This window comes from Zootoca vivipara, chromosome 10, assembly GCF_963506605.1.
Source record: "Zootoca vivipara chromosome 10, rZooViv1.1, whole genome shotgun sequence".
In the NCBI taxonomy this organism is placed as follows: Eukaryota; Metazoa; Chordata; class Lepidosauria; order Squamata; family Lacertidae; genus Zootoca; species Zootoca vivipara.
This window is the reverse complement of record NC_083285.1, coordinates 47,909,021-47,926,865: the sequence shown is the minus strand read 5'-3', so window position 1 is coordinate 47,926,865 and position 17,845 is coordinate 47,909,021. Positions and strand designations below refer to the sequence as shown.

The 17,845-nt window shown below is 40.8% G+C and overlaps 1 protein-coding gene across 1 annotated transcript in view; it reads left to right on the top strand.

The window, feature by feature from the left end:
- Positions 1 to 5,697, top strand: part of RIC8B (RIC8 guanine nucleotide exchange factor B) — a 33,210-nt gene extending 27,513 nt beyond the window's left edge. Inside the window, exons 9-10 of the mRNA XM_035127740.2 lie at positions 296 to 415; positions 4,857 to 5,697. Of these exons, the coding sequence (XP_034983631.1) occupies positions 296 to 415; positions 4,857 to 4,968 (232 nt within the window). The 3' untranslated portion in view covers positions 4,969 to 5,697. The remainder of the gene's footprint in view (positions 1 to 295; positions 416 to 4,856) is intronic.
- The last annotated feature ends 12,148 nt before the right edge of the window (positions 5,698 to 17,845 follow it).

Genomic DNA, 17,845 nt, shown 5'->3' with positions numbered 1-17,845 from the left:
TTATTACTAAGGGTTCTTCGGTAGATAAGCCAAACTACATAAGTAAATGTAGATTTGAAAGTTGGGGCTACTCACAGGTTTTGGTGCCATTAAGCATTTAGGTATGTTCATATGTCTTAGATGTCAGCTATCAAGTCAATAAAGAATGAGCTTTGTGAAGGAGTATTGGTTATATTTGTGTGTGTTTTTAAGCTGTTTTTTTAAGCTGTAAAATAAGATTTTTTTGGGGGGGGGGAAATCTTATCTTTTTCTTATATTCTCTTTCCCCCTCCCTCCCCGCCCCCCAACCACAAAGCATTAACCTTATTACAGGTCATTTAGAAGAACCAATGCCCAACCCAATGGATGAAATGACTGAAGAACAAAAAGAATATGAAGCAATGAAACTTGTCAATATGTTTGATAAGCTTTCTAGGTAATGTAACTAAGTTGCTTTTCATTTCTGAGAGAGAAATTATTTGGTTCTGTAGATTGGGTTTGAGACTAAAATGGCTTGGGTAGCTCTGACAGATGATTTCTGAGATAGATGGAGTCTCTTATTAATTTTCCTGGACCTGTCAGTGGTTTTTAATACCATCAGCCATAGTATCTTACTGGACACACTTGGTGGGTTGGAAGCAGAAGGCACAGTTTTGCAGTGGTTCTGCAAACCAGGCCACTTCCAGATAATAGCATTGAGAGGCTTCTGTTTGACCCTGTGGAAGTTAATCCATGGGTTTCCTCAAGGTTCCGTTCCATCTCCAGTGCTGTTTGACATCTGTATGAAGCTGCTTAATGAGGTTACCTGGAGATTTGGAGGCTAGTTGGCATCCTTCTGTTTCAAGAGACAATGGAGGAGTGTGCTTTTGGGTGTGAGATCAAGCTGTTGGAAGGTTGCAGCGCCTGCTGTGGCTGTAGAGACTGATATGGGAAAGACATGTTTTGTTGTAGCTGGGGCAGATGAAGACATCCAGCTGTGCTGCTGCAAATGCACAAACCCAAATATTCCTCAATAGCCATATATGAGCATACAGCTTTCCAAATAATTGGATAAGTTTTCTTCATAATGTAGATGTTATGAAGAACATCAAGGTTGTTTGACTTGGAGAGTCTTAGTAGGATTCCTTTTAAATGATGGATCGTGTAAATACTCAAAGAGTAGCAGTAGAAAACTTTGCACAGTATTCCAGAAGAGTACTAGATATCTAATGTTTAAGAATCAGGCATGTTTAAATCATGTTTCTGATTATGACTATCACTAACTAAATCTGTTTTTCCTAATCTGTCAAACACTGGCATTCCCAAAACTGCCCTTGGTTTTATAAAATGTAAAATATAGCTAAATTAAACAACTAGTCTGCAATTCTTTGTGTTTGCACATCATGCATGCCTGGATGTTTTCAGTATTAATTAAAATGCTTATTAAATACTTTTTCCTGCAGTTATAAATTGGTGGCACAGTTATGAATTAATAGTCTGAATTAAAACGACAGAGTGCTTTTTCCAAGCCAATGTTGTATTAATAGCAGGAATGCTTTTGCTGATGAAACAGTCCCAATTACCATAGTTTGGGTTTTGTTGTACATTGACATGAAGTCAACAAAACAAGTACGCAACAGAACTGGCCTAAGTAGCAGCCTTACTCATTAAAAATACAGAATTAATCATGGCAGTGACTGAAGAAAGCAGTGCTTCCATAGGTTTTTCCTCGCCTTTTCTAATTGTGGAACAAAATATTGTACATAAAAGGATCGGCACTATTATGTAGCACTCAATTATAGGGAGGTGAATAGGTCCCCAATACACTATTTTATCAAAGGAACAGGCCGGCGTTTGCAATGCGATTGTTTCATTACAGAGAACTGCCATTAGTTCCATGTGTTAACACTGACCTGTTGTGCACAGGGCAGGCAAGAAAGAAAGACCCTTGAAAACAAGGGAATGGTTTTGGAGTCGTTATCAAGCTAAATGGCAAGCAGGAGGCAGAAGCAAAGATTGTGTAGGTGAATCTGAAGGGATTAATGGGATATCTGCTAACAGAGAAGGAGAATGCATCATGTTAAGGTTTTCATTATGGCATGTTTTCTAAGAATTGTTGAATATAATCCTTTTTTATTTATAAAAAATACCACAAACTTATTTGGTAGTTCTCAGTCAAGGGTCAGTCAAACATTTTCATAAAATATGTTAATACATGAGGCTCTGTTTGGGGGGGGGGATTATGAAAAGTGCTCCAGAAGTCATAATTCTGCCTTGCAAAATGTTTGGTTGTGATGGTTTTCCCTTTGGTTCATTTAGAAGATTGAAATATTCTGTGTATGAAATAGTTTTCTTAGAGGGATGCATTATGGGCCATACTTCATATTTTAGAGGACACAGAGCTAAAATTCCTACCCCGTGGTGGTCAGGTTTTTGGAATGTGGCAAGTAGTTCTGTATTACAGAAGCATTGCATAGGAATGAAGTCCACTATTCTCTTAATTTTCCTGTAATCTTCCTGCACCTGCATTACTCAGAACATGTGTTGCTGCGCTATTGGGTTTGTGGCTATATTTTATAATAAATTGCTACTCTTCCTGCTTTCCTGACATCACTCACTTACAGTGCACTCCGTTATATATGTTTAATCGGAAATGAGCTCCATTAAGCTTAATGGAACTTACAGCCAGGTAAGTATAGGGGTTGCAGCCTAAATTGGTGGAAGTTGTTTGGCTCAAAGTACCCTATATTTCATGTCTCTCTCATAATCTTGGTGATTCCATTCTTTGTATAACCAAGTTTGACACTGTGATGGGCCTCACCTAAATAAACCAGTTTCGAAACACCTGAGAGACATCTGTGAAGAGTGATGTATACTTTTTAAAAAATCTCTGAAAATATGGTGTGGGGTTGGTGGGGTATGGGTTTTTTTGTTTTGTTTTGGAGGATCAAAATGTTGCCCTCCTTGGCCTTACAGCTTTTTCCATAATCCACATATAATAAACGAGATTATAATCAGATGTGAGGCAATGAAAGGCTTAAATAAATCTTTGCTAATACTGTTTGATTGGCTTAATCAATAATTAATCATCTTTACATGAGGCTGTAACTTGTGGAGTAGATATAATTGGATTAGCTGTGAGAGGCCTTCAGAGCTTTGAAGAGATTAAAATGGCTGTCAATCCTGTAATTAAACAGCTGCAAACAAAAGCAACAGTTTAAAAAAGAAAAAGGAGGGGCGGCAGAGAGGGAGAGAGAGAAAGCTGACTGAATCTAAATGAATCCACAAGTCCTTAAGCACCACTAGAGGCTGGCTGTGTAGCCCAGATCTCTTTCTGACTACTTTCACTCAGTGAAATGAATATGTATGCAGTTGTGGTTTTGAAGCAGGAGGGGTAGCTGCTCCCCACATGACAGGTGGGACATCAACAGCCATGTTAGCAGGATTTAAGAATTAACAAAGGCAGTTTCTTTATTTTCCTATTTTTACTTAAACAGAGAACCTGTTCTTTGTCCTTAGCCCATTAGTGGTTGACTTCTCTTTTTTTTCATATTGGTCTTAATTGGCTCCATGAATGTGGCCTGCCTGAATTAGGTCTTTATTAGTGTTGTGCTCCGGTTTCCCCCTGCCCACCAATCAATTTTGTGTGAAGCTCTGTTCACTCTTTCATAGTAAGGATTTGAGCTCCCTCAAAAATGAGAATGACTTAATATCTGGATTTTTTTTTTCAATTAGTGTTGGCTTTTTCATTTAGATAATTATTCCTTATCTATTGAAAACATACAGTTCAGTATATACAAAACTGGTTATTTGCTAATGCTTTTATATACTTCTAAATATACATATTAAAATTATGACAAATTGTTAATAAATATAAAATATTGTGTTATTACCTAATTATGCTTCAGAGCAAGAGAGCGTACTTCTTTTCATTCCTTTCATTTTAAATAAACAAATGATCTACCCCTTGAGATTTTTAATCCTTTTTTGTACGTTGTGCTACTAAATTCAAACTCCTTATAATTTCTAAACATTTTTCTGTCTTTAGTCATTTCAGTTAGTTTTACTAAAGTCATTTGTTCCTAGAGTTTCCTTAATAAATCCATTCTATTAGGTTTCTGGCTATTTTTCCAGGTTTTTTTTTTACCATTGTTATAATATACAGTGCTTGGATCTGATGGTTTGGTTTTATTTGACTTACATAATTCAACAACAAAAAAGAGAGGATTCAATGAGATTTCAAAGCAATAATAACAATAATAATATTTAAGAGTGTCGGTGACCGTGGACCAGAAAAATATGCATCAGAAGACAATTTGAATTCTCTTTTTAATAAGGTCTGCTTTTTCAATAGCTACCTAGGGGGGAATTGAGGAGAAGAGATGGCAAATGTTGGCACTGTGGTAGAGATAAAAGTGATTTCATCCACCTATGGCGGAAGTCTGGAAAAACTATACAGTGGACGCTCGGGCTTGCGAATGTGATCCATGCGGGAGGCATGTTCGCAACCCGCATCTGCGCACGCGCAGGTCACAATTCAGCCTTCTGCACATGCGCAAAGCGCAATTTAGCTGTTTCGCACATGCCGAAACCCGGAAGTAACCCATTCCGGTACTTCCGGGTTCGGCGCGGAGTGCAACCCAAAAAGACGCAACCTGAAGCAGCTGTAACCCGAGGTATGACTGTAGTTTTGTTGTAGGCCTACAATTAATCTGACCCACAGAGTTACTGAAGTGATCCTGAATTATGAGAACAGAAAAATCACACTTGAGTACAGTAGCTGAGCATTACACTTACAAGTATGTTGTGGAGGCACGTTGCCCGTGAGGTGAATAGGCTAGTTCTCTCTGCTCTTTTTTTTAAAATAAAAGAAACTTATCTACTTTTCTTGTTTGCAGGGACAAGGTTATAACACCAATGGGAGTGCGACCAGATGGCACAATGACGCCTTTGGAAGAAGTTGTCTGTCAGTATCAGACCAACGAGCAAGAGAGTTCAGACTCTGACTAGAATATCAGCTGCTTTTATTTCTCAACCACCTTCCCTTCACCCACAGCATCTTTTATTATCTAAATATTAGACCCTTCAGTGTTGCAGCAAATGTTTTACCCATCAAAATGCATTGAATTATAAATTTTGTGGTGTAACTATACTAGCATTTCTAAGGCCTCGATTTATATAGCAACAAAACACCCCATTTATTAACTTAAAAGCTAATTGTATTTCAGTGGGATGAAAAATGTAGTGTGAAATTTAAAAATGTTAACATTTATCTGATACACCCCCCTTTTTTTTAGATGCCTTACATCAGCCCTCTGTCAAAAGGCAGGAAATAGATTGCCTAATTAGATGGATAAATGTTAAATAAATGTTAGGGGAAATGTGAAATAAAAGTTGACACAGTAAAATTGTCACTGGCTTAGGAACAAGCTACCCAAACGGTGCAGCTTTTTAAATCTCCGGTCTCTCTCTTTCTCTCTCTGTGTGTGTGTACGTGCCTGGCTGTCATAATTAAACAGGCTCTGAAGGATGGCCGAGTCTTATTAAAGCATTCATATTTAGATCAACTGAATATCTATTTTGTTAGAACACTTTCATTTGTCCCCCAGGTCCAGATTAGATAATGGGCTTGAATCCTGTGACTGCAGAGGGGCTCTCTACATGGCCAAGGTCAGGCATGGCCAAGGTCAGGCATGGCCAAACTTGGCCTTCCAGCTGTTTTGGGACTACAATTCCCATCATCCCTGACCACTGGTTCTGTTAGCTAGTGATGATGGGAGTTGTAGTCCCAAAACAGCTGGAGGGCCAAGTTTGGCCATGCCTGGCCTAGGAGAATAATTCTGTAAAACAACAACAACAACAACCCACTCCCTGGTCCTGGGACAGTGGCTGGCCTGAAAACATGGGTTGACAAGGCTTGATAGAGGCTTTAACTAAAGAGTTGAGGAAATGCCGTGTTAAACATTCCTTTTTTGTTGCTCGGATGTCTTTATAAAGAATTATGTATGAAAATAGTCTCTAATGTATGAAGCAATGGAAATGGAGGATAGATTGTGTTGAATTATGTTGCTTATGTGGAAAGAACTATAATAAATGCTCAGTGGAGGATGTGTTGCATTCTAACAATAAAACTTTATATAAATTAAATATGTAGCATTGTAAATTTTTAGAACTGAAATTCCCATGTCATTTCGCCACTCCTCCTTTCCTCCTTAATCTACCAAGAAGTGTTCACTAACTTCAATGGGGTTTCCACTGTAGAACTTCCTAGTGGATTGTGTCCTTGCTCAATTCATTTCCCTGTCTGTAATAAATTTGGGTTCAATACATTGAGGCAAGACTTAACACAGTGAATTTCATGAATTTGCAGCCACAATTAGTTTTATGCTCTTCAGCCAAACAGGCTTCATTCACCCCATTGGACCATTCTCCAGAGATCATTTTAACACTCCCATCCCAATGTTTTTTTTAAAGAAATGTCTTTAAATTACTACAATCACGACTGTCTAAATCGCTTGATGGGATAATTCATGGTTCCAGTCACTGGGCTGTTCCCAAAACTAGTTCTACAGACTCATGGAAGTTAATGGACATGACTGACTTGGGTCTATTAAGTTCAGTGGATCTGCTGTGAATTGAACTTTGATGGATACAACCCATTGTGTTTGTTCTTCACCCAGCAACATATAGTATTGTTTGTATATTTAGGAATAAGTTGGTAAAATTTTAAAGTTGATAAAGTGATTATTGTCCAATCGCTGTTGCTTTGCATGGTTTGAGAACCAATAAGTCATCTATTCTATGGGCTGGTTTTATACCAAGTAGACACCATGCAGCCTGCTATGGCAGTCATATGCAGTTGTCATTTGTGTGGATGGGTGTCACATTGTGGGGAATGTACATGGCATTTAAGGACCTGAGATAGTTCAGTCAATACCGCATGGGACTTTTAATCTCGGGTTTGTGGGTTTGAACCCCTCACTGGGCAAAAGATTCCAGCATTGCAAGGGGTTGGACTAGATGACCCTCATGTTTTTTTTGCGACTCTATGATTCTATACTTAGCCATGATTTCCATGGCAGACTGAAAAGAGACCCCTGAACCAATTTTACCAATCCTTCATCAGACCTATTCACAGTAGCCAACTGAAAGTAGAGTCACTGTGCCTTTATTGGCCCACATATTTCCCTTTGCACTTCTTACCCTAGCTCCATCAGCTCTAATATTGAAACAAAATAAAATAAAAAATTCCTTCCAGTAGCACATTAGAGACCAACTTACCAGATGTAATATTGTAGATGATGACTCTGTAATTCTTCCTGCCTCAGGGGCGAAGGGCATGGAGAAAGTGATTTAAGTTGTTACAGTAGTAATTCTGCATTCTTCATGGATCACTGCCTTGTCCTGGCGAAGGGGCTTGAATAACTCAGAGAAGCTATGAGCTATGCCATGCAGGGCCACCCAAGACGGACAGGTCATAGTGGAGCGTTTTGACCCCTCAGGTCGGAAGGCGTCCAACATGCTACTGAGGAAGAGCGGAGGACAAGTACAAGTAGATTCAGAGCTGATGAAGCGGCTGGGCCAAAGCCGAAAGGTCACTCAGTTGCGGATATGCCTGGAAGCAAAAGGAAAATCCAATGATGTAAAGAAAAATATTGCATAGGAACCTGGAATGTAAGAACCATGAACCTTGGTAAGCTGGAGGTGGTCAAAAAGGAGATGGCAAGAATAAATATTGACATCCTGGGCATCAGTGAACTAAAATGGACGGGAATGGGCAAATTCAGTTCAGACGACCATCATATCTACTACTGTGGGCAAGAATCCCGTAAAAGAAATGGAGTGGCCCTCATAGTCAACAAAAGAGTGGCAAAAGCTGTACTGAGATGCAATCTCAAAAATGACAGAATGATCTCGATACGAATCCAAGGCAGACCTTTTAACATCACAGTAATCCAAGTTTATGCACCAACTACCAGTGCTGAAGAAAGTAAAATTGACCAATTCTGTGAAGACTTACAACACTTTCTAGAAATGACACCAAAGAAGGATGTTCTTCTCATTATAGGGGATTGGAATGCTAAAGTAGGGAGTCAAGAGAAAAGGAACAACTGGCAAGTTTGGCCTTGAAGTTCAAAATGAAGCAGGGCAAAGGCTAATAGAGTTCTGTCAAGAGAACAAGCTGGTCATCACAAACACTCTTTCCCAACAACACAAGAGACGACTCTACACATGGACATCACCAGATGGGCAGCATTGAAATCAGATTGATTATATTCTCTGCAGCCAAAGATGAAGAAGCTCTATACAGTCAGCAAAAACAAGACCTGGAGCTGACTGTGGCTCAGATCATCAGCTTCTTATAGCAAAATTCAAGCTTAAACTGAAGAAAGTAGGAAAAACCACTGGGCCGGTAAGATACAATCTAAATCAAATTCCTTATGAATACACAGTGGAAGTGAGGAACAGGTTTAAGGATTTAGATTTGGTGGACAGAGTGCCTGAAGAACTATGGATGGAGGCTCGTAACATTATACAGGAGGCAGCAACGAAAACCATCCCAAGGAAAAGGAAAAGGAAATGCAACAAAGCAAAGTGGCTGTCCAACGAGGCCTTACAAATAGCGGAGGAGAGAAGGCAAGCAAAATGCGAGGGAGATAGTACAAGAAATTGAATGCAGATTTCCGAAAAATAGCAAGGAGAGACAAGACGGCCTTCTTAAACGAGCAATGCAAAGAAATAGAGGAAAACAATAGAATGGGGAAAACCAGAGAGCTGTTCAAGAAAATTGGAGATATGAAAGGAACATTTCGTACAAAGATTACCATAATAAAGGACAAAAGTGGTAAAGACCTAACAGAAGCAGAAGACACCAAGAAGAGGTGGCAAGAATACACAGAGGAATTATACCAGAAAGATACGGATGTCTCGTACACCCCAGGTAGTGTGGTTGCTGACTTTGAGCCAGACATCTTGGAGAGTGAAGTCAAATGGGCCTTAGAAAGCACTGCTAATAACAAGGCCAGTGGAAGTGATGATATTCCAGCTGAACTATTTACAATTTTAAAAGATGATGCTGTTAAGGTGCTACACCCAATATGCCAGCAAGTTTGGAAAACTCAGCAATGGCCAGAGGATTGGAGAAAATCAGTCTACATCCCAATTCCAAAGAAGGGCAGTGCCAAAGAATGCTCCAACTACCGCACAATTGCGCTCATTTTACACACTAGCAAGGTTATGCTCAAAGTTCTACAAGGCAGGCTTAGGCCGTATGTGGACCGAGAACTCCCAGAAGTGCAAGCTGGATTTCGAAGGGGCAGAGGAACCAGAGACCAAATTGCAAACATGCGCTGGATTATGGAGAAAGCTAGAGAGTTCCAGAAAAACGTCTACTTCTGCTTCATTGACTATGCAAAAGCCTTTGACTGTGTCGACCACAGCAAACTATGGCAAGTTCTTAAAGAAATGGGAGTGTCTGATCACCTCATCTGTCTCCTGAGAAATCTCTATGTGGGACAAGAAGCTACAGTTAGAACTGGTTATGGAACAAGTGATTGGTTCAAAATTGGGAAAGGAGTACGACAAGGCTGTATATTGCCTCCCTGCTTATTTAACTTATATGCAGAATTCATCATGTGAAAGGCTGGACTGGATGAATCCCAAACTGGAATTAAGATTGCCGGAAGAAATATCAACAACCTCAGATATGCAGATGACACAACCTTGATGGCAGAAAGTGAGGCGGAATTAAAGAACCTTTTAATGAGGGTGAAAGAGGAGAGCGCAAAATATGGTCTGAAGCTCAACATCAAAAAAAACAAGATCATGGCCACTGGTCCCATCACCTCCTGGCAAGTGGAAGGGGAAGAAATGGAGGCAGTGAGAGATTTTAGTTTCTTGGGCTCCATGATCACTGCAGATGGTGACAGCAGTCAGGAAATTAAAAGACACCTGCTTCTTGGGAGAAAAGCAATGACAAACCTAGACAGCATCTTAAAAAGCAGAGACATCACCTTGCCTACAGAGGTCCGTATAGTTAAAGCTATGGTTTTCCCAGTAGTGACGTATGGAAGTGAGAGCTGGACCATCAAGAAGGCTGATCGCCGAAGAATTGATGCTTTTGGAGGAGACGCTTGAGAGTCCCATGGACTGCAAGAAGATCAAACCTATCCATTCTGAAGGAAATCAGCCCTGAATGCTCACTGGAAGGACAGATCCTGTAGCTGAGGCTCCAATACTTTGGCCACCTCATGAGAAGAGAAGACTCCCTGGAAAAGACCCTGATGTTGGGAAAGATTGAGGGCACAAGGAGAAGGGGACGACAGGGGACAAGATGGTTGGACAGTGTTCTCGAAGGTACGAACGTGAGTTTGACCAGGCTGTGGGAGGCACTGGAAGACAGGAGTGCCTGGCGTGCTCTGGTCCATGGGGTCATGAAGAGTCGGACACGACTAAATGACTAAACAACAATTCTGCATTAAGATTCTCCAACATACTTTAGGTTTTCCTGTTCTAAATATCTCTTGTTTATAAACAGTCTACAGGTGGGGTAACATGAATACAAGCTTTCCTCTTGTAAAGAGTGCTTATAGGAATTGCTCTAAAATGTCAGTTTGGGGGGGGGGAACAGGGTTCTTGCAGAAGAAGTCTGTTGAAAAGGGAGTAGAAATAAAGCAAGGGAAATGAAATCAGCCTCTGCTTCTTGATACTGGTCTCCTTGGTATTCTTTGCAAAACAAGTGTGAACTCAAGGGATCCTATTATAACAAGTGTATACATTTCTGAAGAAATTTGCATTGAAGAAGTACGAAAGCTCATACCTATGACAAACTTAGTTGGTCTCTAAGATGCTACTTGAAGGATTTTTTAAAAAAAATTGTTTTGACTACGTCAGACCAACACGGCTACCTACCTGTAACCTGTATAAATTTTGTGTCTGATGTAAAAGCACGTGTATTCCTATAAAGGTAAAGGGGACCCCTGACCATTAGGTCCAGTCGTGACCGACTCTGGGGTTGCGGCACTCATCCTGCTTTACTGGCCGAGGGAGCTGGCGTACAGCTTCCAGGTCATGTGACCAGCATGAGAAAGCCGCTTCTGGCTAACCAGAGCAGCACACGGAAACGCCGTTTACCTTCCCGCTTGGAGCGGTACCTATTTATCTACTTGCACTTTGACGTGCTTTCGAAACTACTAGGTTGGCAGGAGCAGGGACCGAGCAACGGGAGCTCACCCAATCGCAGGGATTCGAACCGCGGACCTTCTGATCAGCAAGCCCTAGGCTCTGTGGTTTAACCCACAGCGCCACCTGCGTCCCTGTGTATTCTTACACGCAACTATATATGTGTTGCACGATTCTGTGATTTGCATGGTGCAAATGCTGAGTGCAGAATTCATAAGCTTGACAACCTTAAAAAAATTTTTAAGCATTTGATGCTACAATGAAAGTTAAGGACACAAAAGTGGGCTAAAAACTGAGGCTGGAGGGCAGTGGTTTCCAGTGGTCCAGGCATATGCCTTCACTGTCTCCTGCAGCTCTATCCTGCTCCCCTTGACAGGCAGATAAGAAATGTGTGTGTGTCAGAACAATGCTCCTTTTTCTCCAGCGGGAACAGAGAAAAAGAGATAGCAAAAATATTCCAGAAGGTGATGAACCTGCCTCAATTCCCCAATACTGCATGGACATCATTATTACAATGTTATGCAGTCATATCAACACAGGCAAATCTGAGCTTTGGTTGAGCATCACAAACAGGATGGCACTTTCTAATATGTGGACCTGATGGAAATCATTGTTTTTCCCTAGTTTTTCAACAACTATGGATATTGATTTTAAAAAAAAATTAAAAACAAAAAACTCTTTAAAACTTTAAAAACAACAACAACTGGGCAGAATTCACCTATCAAATCCTGTCAAGAAGAGGCATGCACAATGGCTTCTGTTTGTACAATGGGGATTTCCCCTAAAACTGGCTCTGGGTGAGTCAGGAGAACACCAGAACAATCTTGCTTGAAGGAAATGTTTGTGATGGTGCAATGTTGAATTCTTTCCATTATATATAATGCAAAGAAGCTGCCATTTTAAAAACCACATTTAATGTGAGGCCATTTTTCTTTCTCTTTTTTACCATACTTGAAATGGATTTTGTATATGTAGACCTGCCAAAAGTTTTTAATGAGTTCATTTTAATCACTACCAAATTATCAATTTTTTAATTAATGGCCATGAGCTACATCTCTAAAATTTGTTGTTGTTTAGTCGTTTAGTCGTGTCCGACTCTTCGTGACCCCATGGACCATAGCACGCCAGGCACTCCTGTCTTGCACTGCCTCCCACAGTTTGGTCAAACTCATGTTCGTAGCTTCGAGAACACTGTCCAACCATCTTGTCCTCTGTCGTCCCCTTCTCCTAGTGCCCTCCATCTTTCCCAACATCAGGGTCTTTTCCAAGGATTCTTCTCTTCTCATGAGGTGGCCAAAGTATTGGAGCCTCAGCTTCACGATCTGTCCTTCCAGGGAGCACTCAGGGCTGATTTCCTTAAGAATGGATAGGTTTGATCTTCTTGCAGTCCATGGGACTCTCAAGAGTCTCCTCCAGCACCATAATTCAAAAGCATCAATTCTTCGGCGATCAGCCTTCTTTATGGTCCAACTCTCACTTCCATACATCACTACTGGGAAAACCATAGCTTTAACTATACGGACCTTTGTCGGCAAGGTGATGTCTCTGCTTTTTAATATGCTGTCTAGGTTTGTCATTGCTTTTCTCCCAAGAAGCAGGCGTCTTTTAATTTCGTGACTGCTGTCACCATCTGCAGTGATCAAGGAGCCCAAGAAAGTAAAATCTCTCACTGCCTCCATTTCTTCCCCTTCTATTTGCCAGGAGGTGATGGGACCAGTGGCCATGATCTTGGTTTTTTTGATGTTGAGCTTCAGACCATATTTTGCGCTCTCCTCTTTCACCCTCATTAAAAGATTCTTTAATTCCTCCTCGCTTTCTGCCATCAAGGTTGTGTCATCTGCATATCTGAGGTTGTTGATATTTCTTCCAGCAATCTTAATTCCGGCTTGGGATTCATCTAGTCCAGCCTTTCGCATGATGAATTCTGCATATAAGTTAAATAAGCAGGGAGACAATATACAACCTTGTCGTACTCCTTTCCCAATTTTGAACCACTCAGTTGTTCCATATCCAGTTCTAACTGTAGCTTCTTGTCCCACATAGAGATTTCTCAGGAGACAGATGAGGTGATCAGGCACTCCCATTTCTTTAAGAACTTGCCATAGTTTGCTGTGGTCGACACAGTCAAAGGCTTTTGCATAGTCAATGAAGCAGAAGTAGACGTTTTTCTGGAACTCTCTAGCTTTCTCCATAATCCAGCGCATGTTTGCTATTTGGTCTCTGGTTCCTCTGCCCTTTCGAAATCCAGCTTGCACTTCTGGGAGTTCTCGGTCCACATACTGCCTAAGCCTGCCTTGTAGAATTTTAAGCATAACCTTGCTAGCGTGTGAAATGAGGGCAATTGTGCGGTAGTTGGAGCATTCTTTGGCACTGCCCTTCTTTGGAATTGGGATGTAGACTGATCTTCTCCAATCCTCTGGCCATTGCTGAGTTTTCCAAACTTGCTGGCATATTGGGTGTAGCACCTTAACAGCATCATCTTTTAAAATTTTAAATAGTTCAGCTGGAATATCATCACTTCCACTGGCCTTGTTATTAGCAATGCTTTCTAAGGCCCATTTGACTTCACTCTCCAAGATGTCTGGCTCAAGGTCAGCAACCACACTACCTGGGGTGTACGAGACCTCCATATCTTTCTGGTATAATTCCTCTGTGTATTCTTGCCACCTCTTCTTGATGTCTTCTGCTTCTGTTAGGTCCTTACCACTTTTGTCCTTGATTATGGTAATCTTTGTACGAAATGTTCCTTTCATATCTCCAATTTTCTTGAACAGATCTCTGGTTTTCCCCATTCTATTGTTTTCCTCTATTTCTTTGCATTGCTCATTTAAGAAGACCCTCTTGTCTCTCCTTGCTGTTTTTTGGAAATCTGCATTCAGTTTCCTGTATCTTTCCCTATCTCCCTTGCATTTTGCTTGCCTCCTCTCCTCCGCTATTTGTAAGGCCTCGTTGGATAGCCATTTTGCTTTCTTGCATTTCCTTTTCCTTGGGATGGTTTTCGTTGCTGCCTCCTGTATAATGTTACGAGCCTCCATCCATAGTTATTCAGGCACTCTGTCCACCAAATCTAAATCCTTAAACCTGTTCCTCACTTCCACTGTGTATTCATAAGGGATTTGATTCAGATTGTATCTTACTGGCCCAGTGGTTTTTCCTACTTTCTTCAGTTTAAGCTGGAATTTTGCTATAAGAAGCTGATGATCTGAGTTACAGTCAGCTCCAGGTCTTGTTTTTGCTGACTGTATAGAGCTTCTCCATCTTTGGCTGCAGAGAATATAATCAATCTGATTTCGATGCTGTCCATTTGGTGATATCCATGTGTAGAGTCGTCTCTTGTGTTGTTGGAAGAGAGTGTTTGTGATGATCAGCTTGTTCTCTTGACAGAACTCTATTAGCCTTTGCCCTGCTTCATTTTGAACTCCAAGGCCAAACTTGCCAGTTGTTCCTTTTATCTCTTGATTCCCTACTTTAGCATTCCAGTCCCCTGTAATGAGAAGAACATCCTTCTTTGGTGTCATTTCTAGAAGGTGTTGTAGGTCTTCATAGAATTGGTCAATTTCACTTTCTTCAGCACCGGTAGTTGGTGCATAAACTTGGATTACTGTGATGTTAAAAGGTCTGCCTTGGATTCGTATCGAGATCATTCTGTCATTTTTGAGATTGCATCCCATTACAGCTTTCACCACTCTTTTGTTGACTATGAGGGCCACTCCATTTCTTTTACGGGATTCTTGCCCACAGTAGTAGATATGATAGTCACCCGAACTGAATTCACCCATTCCCTTCCATTTTAGTTCACTGATGCCCAGGATGTCGATATTTATTCTTGTCATCTCATTTTTGACCACATCCAGCTTACCTCCACTCATGGTTCTTACATTCCAGGTTCCTATGCAATATTTTTCTTTACAGCATCGGACTTTCCTTTCGCTTCCAGGCATATCCGCAACTGAGCGTCCTTTCGGCTTTGGCCCAGCCGCTTCATCAGCTCTGAATCTACTTGTACTTGTCCTCCGCTCTTCCTCAGTAGCATGTTGGACGCCTTCCGACCTGAGGGGCTCATCTTCCAGCGTCATAACTTTTATATGCCTGTTGTCTTTGTCCATGGAGTTTTCTTGGCAGGGATACTGGAGTGGCTTGCCAGTTCCTTCTCCAGGTGGATCACGTTTAGTCAAAACTCTCCACTATGACCTGTCCATCTTGGGTGGCCCTGCATGGCATAGCTCATAGCTTCTCTGAGTTATTCAAGCCCCTTCGCCACGACAAGGCATTGATCCATGAAGGGGCATCTCTAAAATAGCTCGACATAAAATGTACGACATTCCCCCCCCACTTCCAGTAGAGCAAACATTGGCCTATTAAACCACCTCTTGCATCTTATTCAGAAAGAGCAAAGTAAACTGTAGTGTATGCAGAATTCTAAATGAGAATTCCAACGGATTCTCGTAGCACAAAACAGCTAATGAAATCCTGGACTTTAATAAGACAGGCTGTAAAAAGACTGTTCTGCTGCTCAAACTGTGGAAAAACAGACTTTACAAATCTTCAATGAATAACAAGTTAAACAAGCCAATGTGCAAGACTGAGTCTTTTCTAATGCACCTGTGAAAGATACGCATTTTATTACATTACATTACATGTGTATCATCCCTATTTTCATTGGAGAAATGTTGGAGGGTATGGAATTATCTGACCCCCTAAGCTGTCTGAAGGCAATCCTGTATGGGGAAGTTTTTAAATTTTTTATTGTTTTTTAAAATGTTTTTATATATGTTGGAAGCTGCCCAGAGTGGCTGGGGCAACCCAGTAAGATCTGTGGAGAATAGTAAAATTATCATTATGGAATGGGACGTCCCTATTTCATCAGAGAAACGTTGGAGGGTGTTCTCTCTGACAATACACTGAGAATTCTCTTACCAGTCTTTTTAGTCCTATTTTTGTTTGGGATAAGAGGACCGCATCACCAGCATATAATGGTACAGAGATTGGTTTTGAGGCCAGTTTAGGGGCATGGAACTCTGGAGATGTTAGACACTGGACCATGTCGTTTATGTAGAGGTTAAACAGTGCCGGAGCTAAAATGCATCCTTGCTTGACTCCCTTTGTGGCTGGTACAGATCCTGTAAGTTGGCCATTTGTAGAGCATAGAGCAAATCACTTTCAGCACAGACCAACGGATCTCAAGCTTAGGTCTCCTTATAAGATATAAAAATCATTGAAGCACCATTCTATGGAAGAAATATTAACCTGATTAAAAGTAGACAGATTACAATGTATTCCTCTACTAATTTAAAAGGTAAAAGTATGATAGTTTGTCTTAATTAAAAATCCGCTTAAAAAGCATGGTTGTTTTTTGATTTCAACGGTTCCATATGACAACTGCAACATGTTGTAAAATTAACATGCTATGCCCTACGTAGTACTTCAGCATTCATGCCCATGAATTTGTTGGTGTCTCCTCTAAGATGTATCTTAACCATATGAATACTTACCTGAGAGTAAACTGCACTAAATAAAGTTTCTGAATAAGTATGTGTGGGATCATACTGTTACCTTCTAATGCTGGAATCCCCCCAGCTCACCCAGACAAACACCCTTCCCTGCACCTGTCAAAGTCCCCTGCACTTCTGATGATGATGATGGTGTTAGGGTTCTTGACATTTTGATGTTGTTTGGGAGGAGTTTGTGTGATTTGGAGGTGTTCCCTGCTTTTTTGCCTGTTTTATTTTTTTATTTTTTTTAGGGCTTGCCTGTTTTGAGGCAGATTCTGAGCATTATCCTTTTTTTGTCTATGACGTTATTATTTGAAAAATTCATCCTTCCTTCTTCCCAGAGAAGCCCAGGGGAACCCAAACAACAAAGCAGCAAAGCAATGCAATTTAAAAAAATAAACATTTCAAAACACTGGGTGGCATTCAACTAAGCTTTATGCAGAACAGGCCTATCTAAATTAATAAATCTAACTCATTCATTTCAGTGAGTCTGCTCTGAGTAATAGTTAGTTGAAGACCCCTCATTAATAATATCTGTAAACATCTGCCTATCCAAACAGCTAATAATTTAAAGGTTGCCCAGAACAGTATCTGTTGGGTGAAGAGGAATGCTTTTAAATTCTGTCTCAAGTTTATAATGAGCAAGGCAGATGTGCCTTAGGGAGATTATTCCACAAATTGGGAGCTACCATCAAGAAGGCCTTCTCATGGGTTGTTGTTGTTTAGTCGTGTCCGACTCTTCGTGACCCCATGGACCAGATCACGCCAGGCACTCCTGTCTTCCACTGCCTCCCGCAGTTTGGTCAAACTCATGTTCGTAGCTTCGAGAACACTGTCCAACTGTCATGGGTAAGCACCACCAACTCCCCTGCCAATGGCAGGGTAAAGGTATTCGGGGGTGCCCATGACAGTTTGTTAGATTTTGAAAATCTAACCCCAAAAAAGATTGGGGATTGTTTGAGAGAGGCTGGGGTGAGAGAATGCTGAAAATGGAAGAATAGCAGCACCAGAAACTTGCACTTACAAACATTTTAACCATTCCTAAAAGGCGAAACCAGGGACAATTTACCAGCAACAACTTGTAGAAATGTCAACCGTAAATAGGGACAGTTGGGATGAATGCTTACCTTCCAGATTTCTAGACATCTTTAAGGGCAATTAGTACCTTCTTTTACAAAACACAAATACTGTTCTTTTATTTATTTTTATCGAGC